Source organism: Camellia sinensis, chromosome 12 (assembly GCF_055761805.1).
Source record: "Camellia sinensis isolate YWXY chromosome 12, ASM5576180v1, whole genome shotgun sequence".
NCBI classification, from domain to species: domain Eukaryota; kingdom Viridiplantae; phylum Streptophyta; class Magnoliopsida; order Ericales; family Theaceae; genus Camellia; species Camellia sinensis.
Genome location: NC_138972.1, coordinates 16,995,796 through 17,013,002, shown reverse-complemented (window position 1 = coordinate 17,013,002; position 17,207 = coordinate 16,995,796). Strand labels below are relative to the sequence as shown.

The 17,207-nt window shown below is 36.7% G+C and overlaps 1 protein-coding gene across 1 annotated transcript; it reads right to left on the bottom strand.

Annotated features, from left to right (window-relative positions):
- Positions 1-6,516: 6,516 nt before the first annotated feature.
- Positions 6,517-7,080, bottom strand: LOC145804372 (uncharacterized). Its single transcript, XM_082898056.1, has one exon. The coding sequence runs from the start codon at positions 7,078-7,080 to the stop codon at positions 6,517-6,519; it is 564 nt and encodes a 187-aa protein (XP_082754182.1).
- Between the last annotated feature and the right edge of the window lie 10,127 nt (positions 7,081-17,207).

Below are 17,207 nucleotides of genomic sequence, written 5' to 3'. Positions count from 1 at the left end.
GATTGTCCTAAATAAAGAGGTAGAAGGCCGACTATTAACTCGACCGCATTGGTACCTATGCTAAGAAATACTACAGGACTTGCTGCTACAAGGGATACACTCAAACAAGGTACACCTTTGCTAGGGATGTTATCTGAATCGGTTTGATACATTCTTTTATATCTCCTACATGTGCATCTAGATAGGTTAGACCCACAAGATCAATACCTTATTTGTTGTATGTATCTGCTCCATTTGCGCAATCTGTGAAATACACATGGGGGATATTGATTGACTCTATACATATATATATATATATATATATATGTGTATATATATACGTCTAAACCTATGCTCAGGTTAATTTTTTATATCACCGTCTTTATTGACTAAACCACCGGGACTATGGCTCTCTGATTGTGTGACTAAGTTGGACACCCCAAATAATGAACTCTATAATTTGTGAGACCATGTACTTTGATTATTAAAATTGACTGGACTATTTGAATAGACTAGACTAGTAAACCAATGCTTTTGTAAGTGTATGACTGATTTGGAACTTCTGCATAACGAACAATATACTAGGTGCAACCGAGGAACTTTATACGATGCGTTACTGTGTACCGCATACTTGCATATAAGGCTTATTTGGGAACTACTATATTGACTATGATACATACCTCCTAATATAACCAACTGCATGCCTATACACCTACATGTGAACTTATTTGGGACAATGCCATATTGTACAAGACCTGAAACACTTTGATATGAACCATTGTGATGTGTGACTCTGATATGACTTTGAGAACTGATGAACTTAGAACAATTGTGAAACTATTGACTATATACCTAAGTATGAAGTGTGATAGACAAAACCAAATGTACCCTATTTGAGAATGACTAATAGAACGTTTATCTAATTTGATCTGATAGAACCTTTGTTTGATTTGACCTGATGGAACCTTCATCTGATATAATTTTATGGGACCTTTGTTTGATTTAATTTGACAAGACCTTTGCTTGATTTGAGAACCGTTATCTGACTTAATACCGTTTATGGAGATTATGAATTGTTTTTTTTTTTTTTTGTGAATAAGTCATAAAATAAAACAAAGAATTTACACGAATACAAGGGGCATACCCCAAGCCCTAGCAAAACAAAACAAGGATGGAGCTAACTAAACTAATAGATAAAACAAACAAGAAACCCAAACAGCCTGTTCACCAACCATATCAACACCTGCAATAGGGAAGATGAACAAGAGAGGAACCAAAAAAAAACACCTAAACCTCACAATCTAATGCCTACAAAACGACCCTACCTAGGAAAGATTTGGATGCTCCACCACAGCATAGAAATGTCCACATAACCAAGAGCCTAAACAGCCTATACAATTGAATATACATAACAACCAAGCTAAAATACCAACTCCCTACACATCCCGTAGGGTTAGGCCAACGAACCCACAGCAACCTATATATATAATGGGCCATAAGACAATAACGTACTATAACAATATTAAAGGAAATAAACAAACAATTCTCCATTGGCCAGATCTCACTATGTCTGGCGCAGTAGTGTAGCCTGGTCAGGGACTCTCCATCAAGCCCTGATGCCTCAATCTGGACAGCAAAGGAACTTCATCCATCCAGCTGATCATCACAACAATTATTAGTAAAACCTAAAAATAACAGCCGTACCCATATGAAAGGAGATTCAAACAGCCCTCATAACACTGTAAAAAACAAATCTCACAATATAGGGAAGCTAAATCACTCAACCCACAACTTGTACACAACTCAATAACAAATAACAATGTTAGACTAGTGGAAACCCACAACAGCATGTGAGATGACAAGAAAAGAGTAAAAACAACAATATATTGCTCACTCCACTCAACCCACAACAACAACATCCCTAAACCCCAGACCAGCTTATAACCCATCCTACAAAACAACAAAATACAGAAATTAACACTCAATATATTGCTACCATCACTCAACCCACATATGTTGAACTCACATCCCTCAATGAAGACCTGTCACATCTCATACCTGCAAAATGAAAGACTCATTAGGGAACAATAGAAAAACCCTCACTATAGAGCCTGGCCACACTCAACCCTCAATGTTATGCTCACAGTCACTTAACCGACGCAAGGTGCAACTCCTCTCAATTTTAAGGATGGTTGAAGGCAACCTCCATTCTTGCAAGAACCATGTATCAGTTGTGGACTTTTTAATGTTGCTGAGAGCAAGGGCTCTATATCTAACCATACATGTAATATTATTCAAAAGGATCTCTTCGGGTTTCCTTTCATTACTGAAAATTCTATTATTCCTCTCTAACCAAACATGGTACACAGTGCAACTGAAGGCAAGCCTTTGAATAATAATGGCAAGGGATTTACCCCTACAATCATTAGCTACCACATCCACAAGGCCTAGCCATTTGGTACTATACCAATTAGTGTTACATTTGGAAAGCATAGCAGCCCAAACAGTAGATGAGAAAGCACACTTGAAGAACAAATGATCATGATCCTCCCCAAGAACCCCACATAGGGGGCAAACAGGGTTAGGGTTAATACCATGAACGAATAACCGGATTATTCTTGACCCAAAAATTGATAGACCCAAAACTTGAATCTTTTTTGAAAACTTGACTTATTTAGAAGACTTTACGTGGACTGCCGATAGACTACATGACTATAAACAGTGTTGAACGTTTGCCCTTGACTGATCAGAATATATTTTATATGAGAGAATAGTTGATTTAGTATTATCGGACTTTAGGGAATTGTGTACATCAGGCAACCAATCCATCGCTCAAGCACACTTTGTGAGCATCCAGTACTTTTACAGACATTTGGCCGTTGGCTCAAGTGACCAAGTGTGCACTCAAGCGAACCCACTTTTGTTTAGCACTTGGCTTAAGCAACTATCAAGTGACCGTCGAGCGAAAAAGTCAAGTATCCAGTACTTTTGCAGTCTTTACAAACGGCTTGAGCGACCAAGTGTGTGCTCTAGAAAACCTTCTACATATTGTTGAACTGCTCGAACGACCAAGCGTGCGCTCGAGCGAAGACCCTATTTTCAACAAAATTTAGCCAACACTTATAAGTGCATATTTACATCCTCATATTCTCTTGGGAGTTCTTTTACACCCTTGAACATTGAAATTTTATTAAAAAGGTAGAATGAAGCCTAAGAGAATTGAAAGAGTTAAAGAACAATTCAGGTAAACAATATGATTCAACGTGTCTACGTTAATGTTTGTGTAGGACCATTCGCAAGGATAAGTCGACAACCAAATCACTGTGAGTAATATCTTAGTAAATATATTTTCTTACTTACTCTATTTTTTGTAAGTCCTACTGTGATAAACCTTCTAAAACTATGAAGTTACAAAAGTGAATGAGTTCATATCTATCTGATCATTGTGATATCTGTAAATGTGATCGATAAGACACAGATGTCTCTGATAGACCCAAGGTCGTTTTGCATATCTGAATTGGACCTGAGGTCCTTTTGTACAAGTGATAAGATGGACCTATGGTCGTTCCAAGCATCTGATAAGACTGACTATCTATTATGAGTTCATCAAATAATTATTATACAGTTATAAATGAATGGACCCAAGGACGTTCGGTTATGATATGATCAACTCCAAACTCTACATCTGTTATCTGTTGGACCTGAGGTCGTTTTGTTATCTGTTGGACCCAAGGTCGTTCAGTTATGAAATGCGTATAGTACAGAAATACTTATATCATGTACTAGATCTCATTTACCTAAACCTTCACTCTGATGGTATTCACTATGGATTAGCTCACTCTGTTTATATGTACGTATGTAGGTGAGCAACGAGATGTCCAGTCCCAGCCCTAGTGAACTTGATAAGGATATCAAGTTTTAAGAAGTCTGTTATGAGTGCCTCACGAGCTAGGCTTTTGTTCTTCTGCCCTTTTTGTCTCTTGATTTTCTATTTCTTTCTTTTGTCGATCATACCTGGCCATTTATGTATATAAGTTTTGACTCTAGTAGTGATGTTTGAAAGATCTTGGACATATGGAATCTTATTATGTACACATAAGTGTGAGTTATTAATGTTTGAAAAGTTTTCTATTTTTGCCATTTATGCACAGCTCATTGGACAGCATTTTATAATTCTGCTTTCGTTTCTGGCTCCCTTATCATTAAATATGTCTATAATCTGACTGAGGCCATAGGTAATCTCATGATTACTAGCTGATTATGGTCTAAACCTTTAGGGCAGGTTTGGGTCGTGACATTTAACGTGGAATCATAAAGAACCCTCAAGGATAACTAGTATGACATCATGCATGTAAGGATTTTGTTGATAATTAAGCTTGAAAATGATGAATTATGCATGCATGTACTCAAATAGCTCAATTCTTTCATGAACAAGTTGATTCTAACTCTTTTCTTTCAAATTCATGCAATTCATTCCACAAACTAGGCAAATTCAACTCCTACATAAATTATCTTCATGAATTATGGTTAAAGATCATATGTAAAGCTTGAATTGAGATGTTGCTAGCTTAAATTCTTCAAATCCCTTTCAAATCTCTACAATTCTATCTCTTCTCTCTCTACAATTGTTGTTTCTCTTCTCCACTCTCAAATTTTCAGGTCAAAGTTGTAAAACAAATGAGTTCATAAGCTTATATCTCATATTTACATGTTTGATTAAGTTAGGCTAATTAAGTGAGATTAACGTTAAATAATCAAGCTTAGTTCTAATTAATTCTAATGATCTCTAATTGAATTATTCTAATTATTTTGATCCGAATCAAATTTTAATTAAATTTGCTATATGATTCTAAATATTTTAATTAGCCTATTGAACTAGTCAATTTTAGTTTCTGAATTTGGTTGGGCTTCCAATTTCAAATTCAAAGTAAGCACGCAGACAGATTTTCCATAAACAAACAGATAAGATCAAATTAAACACATAATTATGCAAATATGCTCAATGAAATAATATATAAAAATATTATGCACGTTGGGGGTCATCACAACGGAGCTCTTGGGTGTCAAAGAAATAATTGTGCAGTACAACTCCTAGCTTGTCCTCAACTAGCTATGTGGAAAGTGCATCGGTAGAGATGAGAGGATGAAAGCCTATCTAGATAAAGCTCACGAAGCAATCAATGGCTTCAAAGACTTCAAAATGGTCCAAATAAAACAAACATAACTCTGCGGTAAAAAACATTGAGGTACAGACAATGGTAGTTGAGTTTCTACCATTTCCAAACATCATCGATCAATCCGCGCAATATGTGCTCTGTTTTGACCTCGGTCTAAGCTGGATGGACCCCATAATGGAATTCCTAAGAAATGAAAGCCAGCTAGAAGATAAAAAGGAGGCTTATAAGATCAGGAGAAGATCGACAAAGTTTTGGTTCTTAGATAAAAGATCATTTTATAGAAAATTCGTTACTAGCCCATACCTTTTCTACATTCATCTATACTTGGTGGAGGGCCTCCTCTATGAAATCTATGAAGGAATTTATGGAAGTCATACTAAGAGGTAGATCATTGGCCTACCGATCTATCACCCAGAGGTATTGATGGTTATACATTCAAAAAGATACACAAGCCTATGTTACGAAGTGTGAGAAATGTCAAAAGTTCTCCCTATTTATTCATCAATGTGGAGTAAACCTAAGCCTTTTGACCAGTCCCTAGCCTTTTGCCCAATTAGGGTTTGACCTGGTCGAATCACTCCTAAAGGTTTAGGATAGAAGTATTTAGTAGTGCCAACTAATTACTTCTCTAAATGGATTAAGGCTAAGCCTTGACTATATTTTGGGACGTGGACATCAAAGCGTTCATCTAGAAGGATAAGAAAGAGGCCTAAGAGAAAGAAAGGCCTTTTTCTTTAAATATAACCAGTTTTGTTACACAATCAATGGTGGCGCAGTATTTAGTTAGCCAATCCATGCCCAGAATTACATCAAAATGTCTAAAGTCCAAGGGTAATAAATCTACATACAAGGTAGCATTCCCAATATGCATATCACAAAATCGACATACAAATGTACACAACACAGATTCCCCGAATAGAGCAAACACACATAACAAGTATGGCAATGATTCTAAAGGTCTACTCAATCTAGATGCAAATGCATAAGTTACAAAAGAGGGTGTTGATCCGGAGTCTATTAATACAAAAGCATCTTGGTTGCATATAGAGATAGTACCTGAGACAACGACTTCTGTGTTCCGTGAATCACCCAGAACAAGCGCAAAAACTCTCCCTTGCCTCACAGTATTTCTAGTAGTAATAGGCCTTGTAGTAGTTCCTGGTTTTGGGATTGATGCAATTGAGCTAGTAGCTAACTTTGCACTGTTCTGATTACAATCTCTGGCCATATGCCCCGTTTTACCACATTTAAAGCAGGCTCTTGACACACGATAACAAACTTCGCGATGCCTTTTACTACAACTATTGCACATTGGAAATGTATCTCGAGAAGAATTAGAAGTGCTTGAGGAGCTTGTATTCTATTTCTTTGATAATCTCTTCTTTGAGAAGAAGCCTTGTCTTTTACTACTTTTCCAGTCAATTGATAATTTGGCCTGTCTGGCTATATTTGCTTCTAATATTATAGCCCGATCCAGTACATCAATATAAGTTTCTAGCTTTAACACATTCACCTTGGCGAAGATATCGTCTCGAAGGCCTCCTTCAAAGTGCCTTGCCTTCTTATAGTCGGTGTCTACCATATGTGGTGCAAATCTGGCCAATTCAATAAACTTGGCTTCATACTCGGCTATTGTCATGTTATTTTGCTTGAGTTCCATAAACTCCGACACTTTCCTGTCACAAACACATTGTGGAAAGTATTTGTCGTAGAAAATTTCCCGAAATCGTGTCCAACCAATGTCTTTATGATCCTCACGCATTAACATCCACCACCTTCTTGTTTTGTCTTCCAATGTAAAGGTGGCTAGCAATACCTTTTGTGTTTCTTGACAAGGAAATACCTCAAACAATTTTTCTATCCCAAGGACCCATGCCTCTGCCTTCAACAGATCCAATCCTCCATGAAACTGTGGTGGTTTCATTTTCTTGAACTCTTTGGTGAGAGCTATTGTTTGGTCATCATTCTGTAGGTCTAGCACAGGTGGTGCTAGAGATGGAGGCGGAGGTGGAGGGTGTGGTTGTTGCCATTCTTGTTGCCACTGTTGTAGTTGCCTCAATGTTTTTGCCATTTCCTGAATCAGTCTTTCCATCCTATCCATTCTGGCAGTAGAGGACTCCTTTATTTCATCACCTCTTGTTCTCACCATTATCTGATTAGACTTGCATTATTCTATATGCAAAAATGTTCACAAATATGCATATACAAAAGAGCATACGTATCCAATTAATTCAGGATGCAAGTCATTCACAAAACATATAACACATAGTCATTTGTTTTAAAGCATTTAAACATATGTTCGATGTCTACAAGTTCAAACTTAGCTCATGAATGCATCCTAGATCTTTTCTAGATACTTATTGCTCATTTGGACAAGTGTGTGAGTTATTCACTCGTGCTCTGATACTACTATGTCCTGACCCGAACCCGCCCCCATGGATTAAGGTCACAACCGGCCAGTAATCAAGAGATTACCTACGGCCTCAAACCCAATAAAACATATTTCAACAGAGTCAAGGGGCCAAAACGGAAGCAAACTTAAAAATTTTGTCCATAGAGCTGTGCTTACATGGCACATCATAATGTCTCACATATACTCATTAATAACCCACACCGGGAACATAACATAGAATTTAACACAAGACAGGGTCATCACATTAATGTTGTATCTGTACTTATGATTATATCGTGATCTTAAAACTGACACACTTGCCCGGGCAATGAGCTACAATACAAAGGTATGATTTCCAACAATCTTCCTTAGCCACTCATGTCAATTCACTCAAACTTGACGGCTTTCCTAGACATGGTCATTTACATCGTATTCATCATGACCATTGGATGACATGCTAAAGTAACGACATCGAGTCATCACTTCATGATATAGTTCTAGGTTCAAGGGTATAGAGTAGGCCAATTTTTTGCCTAACAAGGCTCACATATTGCTAGAGTAGGGATCCATCTAGCTACTCCCTTAAGTGGTCAACGGTAGCACATACAGTATGATATGTATGCTACGGCAGAGCTCCTACTAAATTGGGCCTGTCACTCTCTAACGCCATACAAATCTTAGTATAATCACTATACAAGCGCCTAACCTGAGTTTTTTAGCATATTCGCTCATCAAGTGCCTATCTAAGGCCTCACAGTCAACTATATTCAGGATTCATGAAGTTGTGGATAATTTCTTGTTCTACTTTTTAAAGTCTCATCTTAGCCAATGATAAGGCGACATCTAATAATAAATCAGTTTTGTTCACTTCTCAAGTTACAAAACATTTACCTCGCTCACTCTCTAAGCACCAAGATAATTAATGTCTCATCTCACTCATTGTACAAGCGCTAGGGTGATCACCAGTGTGAGAAGGCTGATCTAAGCCTGGTAACATCATATACAACATGTGCTAATAGTATCAGTTACACCACAAAACCACATGAATAAATAATTATGCATAAGATACTCATAAAATATCCAACAAAGTCAATGAGGTATCCAAGATATATCAAATCCTACAAAGTCCTAAACTCCCAATATGAGTCTAGAAAGTATCTCTAGTAGTGGATTAGCCACATCCTACTAGTGGAGATATGTTGTAGGACTACCTCCCTTTCTGCAATCACACCTCGAATAAAGTGAAACGAATGTCGATGTATTTGGTCCTACCAAGACGCTTAGGATCTCTAGAACATGCTAAAGTTGACATACTATCAATATGGATCATAACGGCTTCATCTGCAAGAACCATCATCCCAAGGTGCTATAGGAATCTCCTCAACCAAAAAGCCTCTAGTATTATTGCTGAACAAGCAGCGTACTCTTACTCCATTGTAGACAAAGATGGCAAAAAAATCCTCTTCACTGCTTGCTAGTGAACAAGTCTTGTGTTACTCTAGTAATGGTTGACCACACCCATTGCAAAGCATATGTCCGGTCGAGTACACACCATAGCATACACTAGACTACTAACTGCACTCACATAGGGAACCTTTGCCATTTGTTTCTTTTCCTCATCTATTCTTAGGGCAAGAGTCAATGCTCAAATTATGTCCCTTCTCAATCGAATTGTCAATGGGTTTGGAATAGTGCATCTAAAACCGTTCTAAGATCCTCTTAATGTAAGTCTCTGCAAACAAACATAGAAGTCTCTTAGAGCGATATTTCAGGATCTTAACTCTGAGCACATAATTTACCTCTCTCATGTCTTTCATTTAAAAAAATAAAGGACAACTACTTTTGAGTGGTGACAATCATCTCTATGTCATTTCCAAATAATATGTCGTCAACATACAATGATACAATGGTCTTCCTCCATCATCTCATACCTAGTCGAAACAACGGATTTTATGGAATCTAAAATACCATTATCTATATGATTGCTTTAGGCTAAAAATGGAATGTTTGAGATGGCATGCTTTGCGCTATTGTCCATTAACCTCAAAGCCTACTGGTTGATCTTTGTAGATCTCCTCATTCAATTCTTCATTGAGAAATGTATTCATAATACACATTTGGAAAAGTTTCAAATCCAAATGCGTGATAATAGCTAGAATTAAGTGAATAGGGGTAAATCTCACCACCAGGGAGACTGTCTTATCATGATCTATACCCTCTCTTTAGGTGTAGCCCTTCACCATGAGATGAAATTTTGACCCATGAGCCTTGAGTTTAACTTGTAAGACCCACTTGTTGCTAATGGTCTTGCACCCAGGTGGAAAGTCAACCAACTCTTAAACTTGGTTTCGAGCCATATAACTCATTTCATCCATCGTAGTAGCCATCCACTTACTAGCATTTGGTCAAACTAACGTTTCCTCATAGGAAGCAAGCTCTTCAAGCAGGCTCATCAAGATCCAACAGAGCACACATAAAAGATTTCCCCTCAATCTTATAAGACGACAAGGAATGATTCCACGTTTACCTCTACGTAACTGGGATCCTTATTGAGTCATTTTCTAGCGAAACGCTCCCGCTAGAAGGTAAATGGTAAATCACTCCGACTATCTTTGGCGATTTTAGGATGAGTCTCTAATTCTCCACCCGCGGCAAAAGATGGTGTGACTTCCTCAGACTCCTGCAACTCAAATAGAGAACGATCTTTCTTTACTTCACCAATACTAAAAAATTCACTCTCAATGAGCATTCTGAGTATCTAATAAACACTTGTTCATTTGCCCTAGGGCCTAATTTCTCGTGCTTATGAGAAGTACTATGAGTAAAACCCGTACAACTCCAAGACTGCAAATGCTCCAAATCGGGTTTTATGCCTTTCCATAATTCATATGGAGTCGTTGGAATTGACTTTGAAGGCACATGATTAAGGATGTAGGCAGTAGTCATAAGAGCATCCCCCAAAAAAGATATAGGGAGGTTGACTTGCACCATCATCGATCTAACCATTTCAAGCAAAATGTGATTCCATCTCACCACTACACCATTTTGTTGTGAAGTGCATGGACTACCTGCATAGCCTTTTTTCCTCATACAGTCCCTAGAACTAATGTGATAAATATTCAAGCCCTCGATCTGTTTGAAGGATGCTCAATTTCATGTCTGTCTAATTCTCAATCAATGTAATAAAGCTCTTCAAGCAATCTAATGCCTCAAAGCAATATGATATCGAATAGAAACATTTGAACCATGAATAGTCATCAACAAATGTAAAGAAATAAGAAGCACCATGGCATGCCTTTCATTTATAGGTCTGCAAATGTTAGAGTAAACTAACTCTAGAGGATATAATGTCCTAAGTGCCTTTCCAAAAGGCTTCCTACAGGCCTTTTTTGCCAAACAAGGCTCATACACAAGAAGACTTACATTAGCAAGATGCACTAACAGGCCTTCTTTAGTTGGTCTAGTCATTCTATCTTTTCCTATGTGACCAAGTCTAGCATGCCAATTAATAGAATTTAATGAATCATTAGAAGACACATAATAGGAGGAAAAATCCAAATTTAGCATAAACAAACCATTAGAAAGAAAAACTTGTCCATATATTCAAATAGGAATCCAACTAGCTATCAATAAAACCAAATTCTAACAAAACATTAGTTGATAAAAAAAAAATTACATTAGACACGAGATGCATAAAGCACATCATGGAGGAGTAAAGTGTGCCCCCGACGCATCTTGAGCTGATAAAAACCAACTCCAAGGACATCCTCTCGAGTTCCATTACCCAAAACAACGCACTAACTGCCCACAAGTATCTTCCTGTAAGCCATGGAGTCAACTCTTTCTTTAACTATGTGGTTGGTTGCTTCTGAGTTGTACAATCCAACAATGGAGAGAATTAGCAACACATACATGTGAACAAACATAAGTATTTAAAGAGTTAAGTGAAATGCCTATCTTCTTTGCATGAAGGCATTCCCGAGCAAAGTGACATCGCTTCACACAGTTATAGCACTTGACTTTGGCTTTGTTTTTATTTCCAACATGCTTGCCTCGATGATGATTCTCCACATTACCTCTCTTAGGACCAAGGTTACCAGCTGCACCATTACGTTTTTCTTGTCTGTTGAGCTTAGGCCTAAGTGCCTGATGCTGCCCTGCTTGGGTGACAAGGACAGTGCTACGGTGCGACCCCAGGTGCTCCGTTTTAAGCCCAAATTGCTCAAATTTCAAAATAAGAGCATGCAACTCGATTATAGGTGTAGTCCCATAGGTAATATTTAGTTGATTCCACATGTCATGAGCAATGGGGTTTGTCTCAAACTCCCCAGTGAGATCATTGTCCATGCTGCAAAGCATAGTATAGCGCTCCCATCAATCTCCCTTGAATATTTGATGGTCTCCGTGTCACAATGATATTGGGCAGTGGTCCTTTCTACAAATCGAATCTTAGGGGTGGTCAATTTTTCCATAACTTCTTGTTCATTAAGAAAATGTTGAATTTCATCTTTAGTGAGGCCAGTGACAACATTCTTAGAGGCCATTTCACTACATTGATTCCATAGGGTTTGACATTAGCACGCTTTTATAAATTTTATTCCTAAAAGCACAATTGGCATACAATATTTCTACTTACGTAGAGAGATCGAAAATTTCGCTAAACTCACAATCATCTCCCTCTATGCGAGCTAAAATATGGCACCCAATTAATTTTGAATAAAATTATATAAGAGCCAAAATCATCTCTTAAATTCACAGCATTAAACCATGCATAATATATGAGTCCAAATAATGCGCCATACAATTTTGTGTGTGGGCTCCACTTGAAGCCCTGTTAGTAATATGGTACAATAGGTTAAGGCAACCTTGAAATGTATTAGTAACAATGAAACACATCCCCTTCCATGGCTATGAAAAAATACATCCAAAAATTAAATAACTACAACCCTAAAGAATCCTAATACATTGATTCTAATAAATAAATAAATAAATAAACATTTGTGGGGTTTACCTCTAACATTTGTGGCACCAATACATTTTTGGGGTCTACCTTTAGCAATACAAAAATAAATAAATAAACATGTGCCCAAAAATTACCAACATTAGCACCATCCATCCAAACATACATCAACAATAAATAAATGGCCAACGGATAGAGGTCAAATTATAATTCCTACGAAGAAAAAGAGTATAGTCATGAAAAATTAGAACTCAAAAATATATATTAGTTCTTGACTAATATATAAATATTAAATAATTAATAAATTAATTAAACAATTTAATAGTACAAAAATAAATGCTAAAACAACCAAAAGGAATTAACAAATTATGCATAATTATTGATAAAACAAAAAAATAATTTCTAGATTTTTTTTTTTTTTTGCAATTTTCAAAATTATATTTTTAATTTTTTGTAATTTTTATAATTAAATAAACATAATCAAATGATAATATATAAAGATAATTCATATATAAATAACCTGAGGAACCATAGAAAAAACAAATTACACAAAAAAAAAATAGAACATGTAGTGAGGATCCCCCACACGCCACATATGTAACACACGTGCCTGAGGAAACATGCCATGCACCTTTACACACTATGGCTGTTGGTCTGCGCTAGGGGTGTAATTTTGGCCCGTGGCCCGCGGGCGGCTCGAAGCCTGCCCGTGGCCCAAGGTGGGTCCGGCCCGTTAAGGCCTGAGCCCAACCCGATGCCTTGGGCCTGGGCCATCGTTTTGAAGCCTAGCCCGGCCCATTGGCCCGCTCAAGGCCCGCCCAAAAGCCCGGCCCACCCGATGCCCATTTTTTTTTAATGGAAAATAATAAAATTTTGGTGGGAAAAATTTTAAAAAATTGTTTTCTGGCCCGCCCAAAAACCGAATACCCCTGGGCCTGGGCTAGGACCTGGGCCTAGTTTTCTAGCCCGTGGACTGGCCCGATTTTTTGGTAAGAGCCCGCAAGGCCCGAGCCCGAATGGGCCGGGTCGGGCCAAAATTACACCCTTAGTCAGCGCATGTGGAACATGTAGGCACGTCTACACGTGCCACGTAGCAAACCTTCACGCGTGTGCCTGTGCATACTGATGACATCAGTTGTATGCAGTGACGTCATACCTTATGCTGAGGCCCGCCACCCAGCGTCGAGTCACGCTGGTCCTAGCCACACTAAGTCGACTTCCGCGTTCTTGCTGATGTCATGTTGATGTCAGCCTCTGACTTCCCATATTCTCCATCTTTTCCAAAATTTCTCAAAAACGGTGATTTTGACTTAAAAATCTTTGAAAATAATAACTTTTTCAATATAACTCCAATTAAAACCCATTTTATATGAGTGGAAAGCTTACAAAGAGTACTTTCATAATACATAAATTTCAATCACAGAAAATGTCATGACCCCGAACTGCCCCAAATAGTATAGAGGTGACTGGCTAGTAGTCACTGACTACCAAAGGCCTAGCTTGCAAAACAAGTTGGACTCTTAGAGCAATTGGGGCAAATTTTCAATTTTTAAGAATGGAAGCGATTACTTACTTATATTGAGTCTATTTGAAATATCCATTCAGAGCAGTGCATAATTATATGAAATGAAAGCATACATTCTTCTTGGATTATTATCTTACCTCATTACATGATCTATATAACAAAAGTAAAATACAAAACTCTTGACAAAACTCATACGAAACCATCACAAGAAATCAAGACAACTCTTAATCAATTTTTTATCATAACCAAGCTCTTCATCACCTGCATATATAAATATATATAAAGGAGAGAGGCGAGCCATTGCCTAGTGAATAATATCAAAGTAAAGTCGTAAATGAATGAATTCCAATCAAATTTGCAAAGCATAATTTTATATCAAATTTCCAAAAGCATTAGAATATTTCATACGAATGGCTTATAGCCAAAGCATGATAACATGGTACATCCAATAAAGTAAACTATCCAACCACACATTGTTGTCAAAGGGAGATCTCTACAAATCAAATAATCAAAGGGCCGTGGAATTATATCCCTCAATGGTTGGGTCTCACTAAAGGATGCCACATCTAGATTCATAGAAATATGGAACTTTCATTCATTCCAATTAAAATAAACATTTCATAAATGAAGAATTTTTCACTTTATAAAACACTGTTTCAAACATAACTATACTAAAATATTACTTACAAATGGCTTCTTGAACAAAGGTTTCCTCATGCGAGTGCTTGACCTACAGAAAGCATAAGCATGACATTAAAAACGTATAGACTAGCAAGTTTCTAAATTCATTTCAAGTGTTCTAACTTAGCTTAATGTTTTTTAATTTTTTCGTAGATTATCCAAAACTTTTCTAAGCCTAGGTCATATCTAAATCAAGTGCATAATGAATGTCTAGACGTACCCTAGGTGATTAAGGTCTGAAGAATATCGAAGTGTGCCGAAAACATATGTTGAAGGGTCCTAAGTATTCTACATCAATTTTATGTACTACGCATTTAAAAATATCATCTTTATATGTTTAAGGTTTAAGGAGACAGGAAGAAATGAAAGGAACTACGCTGGGAGAGGAATTAGCATGAAACGATTAGGAAGAAAGTGAGCACTCTTCACTAATTTAGACATAACTCTTTGTATACTTAGAATTTAGATGTTAGACTACCACCATTGGAAACTAAACTTCTAGGGCTTTAATTTAAACTCAAGAATCGCTTAAAATAGAGTCTGGATAAGAGAGAGATGCCCATTTGAAGTTGGGCTAAAATAGGGGTTCCTCACATGCGGGAAATCTAAGGGCATGTGCTGCTATTTCAATAGCAAAAATTGGTTTTTGGAGGAGTTGGCCACACATGCGGGAAACCCAAGGCTTATGCAGAAAATCTGGGTTGGACGGATTCTTGTTGTTCTTGGCTATTTTGGAGCTTCCTAACTCATTTTTCTTTACTTCCAAATCCCGAAACATGTTACACAACATCCTAATATGCAAATACATGGTGTGAAACTAATGAAAAATGGATTTGAGATCAAAACATATGAAATTCAAGATTTAACTAAAGTTTCAAACATTTTTCCAAACTTTTCTTTAGCTCCTCTCTTTCAATCTTCAAAAGCAAAGCTTTAAGGTCTTAAACATAAAGAAACAAGTACAAGTTTGTAGAAAAGCACTCGTGTGCCATGATTTCAAAGTAAAAACACATCAAACCATGTTATTGATGCAAATCATGCAACCTTTTTCCTAGTTTTTGAACTTTTCCATTTTCTTTCATTTTAATCTCCTCAAAACCAATTTCAAATGAATTTCTAGCTAGGTTATGATAAAAAAAACATGGAAGAGGGTTTAGTTTCTTACATAGGAATGATTTTTCCTTGATTTTTCCTAGCTCAAAACTTGAGTTTGGTTCATTTCTCCTCTTTTTCTTCCTTTTCTCCTTCTTTCTTCTTGTTCTTATTCTTCTCTAGCTTTCTCTCATTTGTTCTCCATCCTTCTTTCTTTTGTTTGATGAGTAGTAATTAGATTAGGTCACTAATTTCTTTATTAGCTTAGTTAACCTTGCTTAGTTTTAATTAATCATGTTTCTTAATCTTCATTAGTCTAATTAATCATACTTAGGCTTCAGTTAATCGTACTTCACTTTTGCTAATCTTGCTTGATTTCTAATTAAGTACTCATTAGGCTCTACTCATTAGACTAAGATTATTAAGCTCCTCACTTAAGATTTTCTAAATCACATAAGTGTTCAATTCTCAAGTCCAAAAGGAATTCCCCAACTCTTCAACATATACCCAAATTTTCTATACTATAATCTCATATTCAAATTCTTCTTGGGTACTTAGGCTCTCTATCAAGCACCGATATTCCTAAGCTTTCCAGTTAATATATTCATCGCCTAAATTGTTATCCTAAAAATTCATATTTTTATCTACAGAACATTGTAAGGTAATTGAATTAGGGTATCCTATGATATAAATTAGCCAATGAGATAATGATATAATTATGGTACGTGACATTCTTTGGGGTGTCACAGAAAAAATAAATAAATAAATAAATAAAATTATACTGATTTTTGGGATCAAAAAACTGCTCTAATGGAGTTTTCCAAAAAAGAGGGTTTTCAAAACATGCCATGATATTCAACAATATTTAAACATATAATATTCAATTAAATATGAATAAATCTAATCTATGGCATGCAAGTCATGAGGCAAAAACAAGCAAGGCTCTGAAACTAACGAAGGAAAAAATGCAAGTAATCATATTACATTATGCGGAAATGGTTTGGATTGAATGCATAAATTATGAGCCTCATCTGGAACACCCTTTGTTGTCAATTGAGAAGCTATCAGAGTTTCTCAATATATTATCCACACTCCAAATCCCTAGATTCTACAATGCTGACCTTGGATGGAAGAACAGATAGAGAAAAAAAAAAATTTGTAAAATTTTTTGGGTAAACTCACACACAAAATACGTATCCCCAATATCTGATATATAGGGAAAATCTCTATAGATAGGAGTGATGTTGTAGTCTTCTACAACTCAAACAACCTCCAAAAAATCTCTTAATTATCTTATTTATTAAATATGTGAATTATCAACAATCTATGTAGACGCTTCATTGACAATAAGTCGAGTCAAATCCAACCCAAATTCCAACAAGTACTGACATACATGGATGA

What these genes read in the sequence shown, in the direction of transcription:
- LOC145804372 (XM_082898056.1), bottom strand. Translation starts at nt 7,080, where the DNA reads ATGAAACCACCACAGTTTCATGGAGGATTGGATCTGTTGAAGGCAGAG.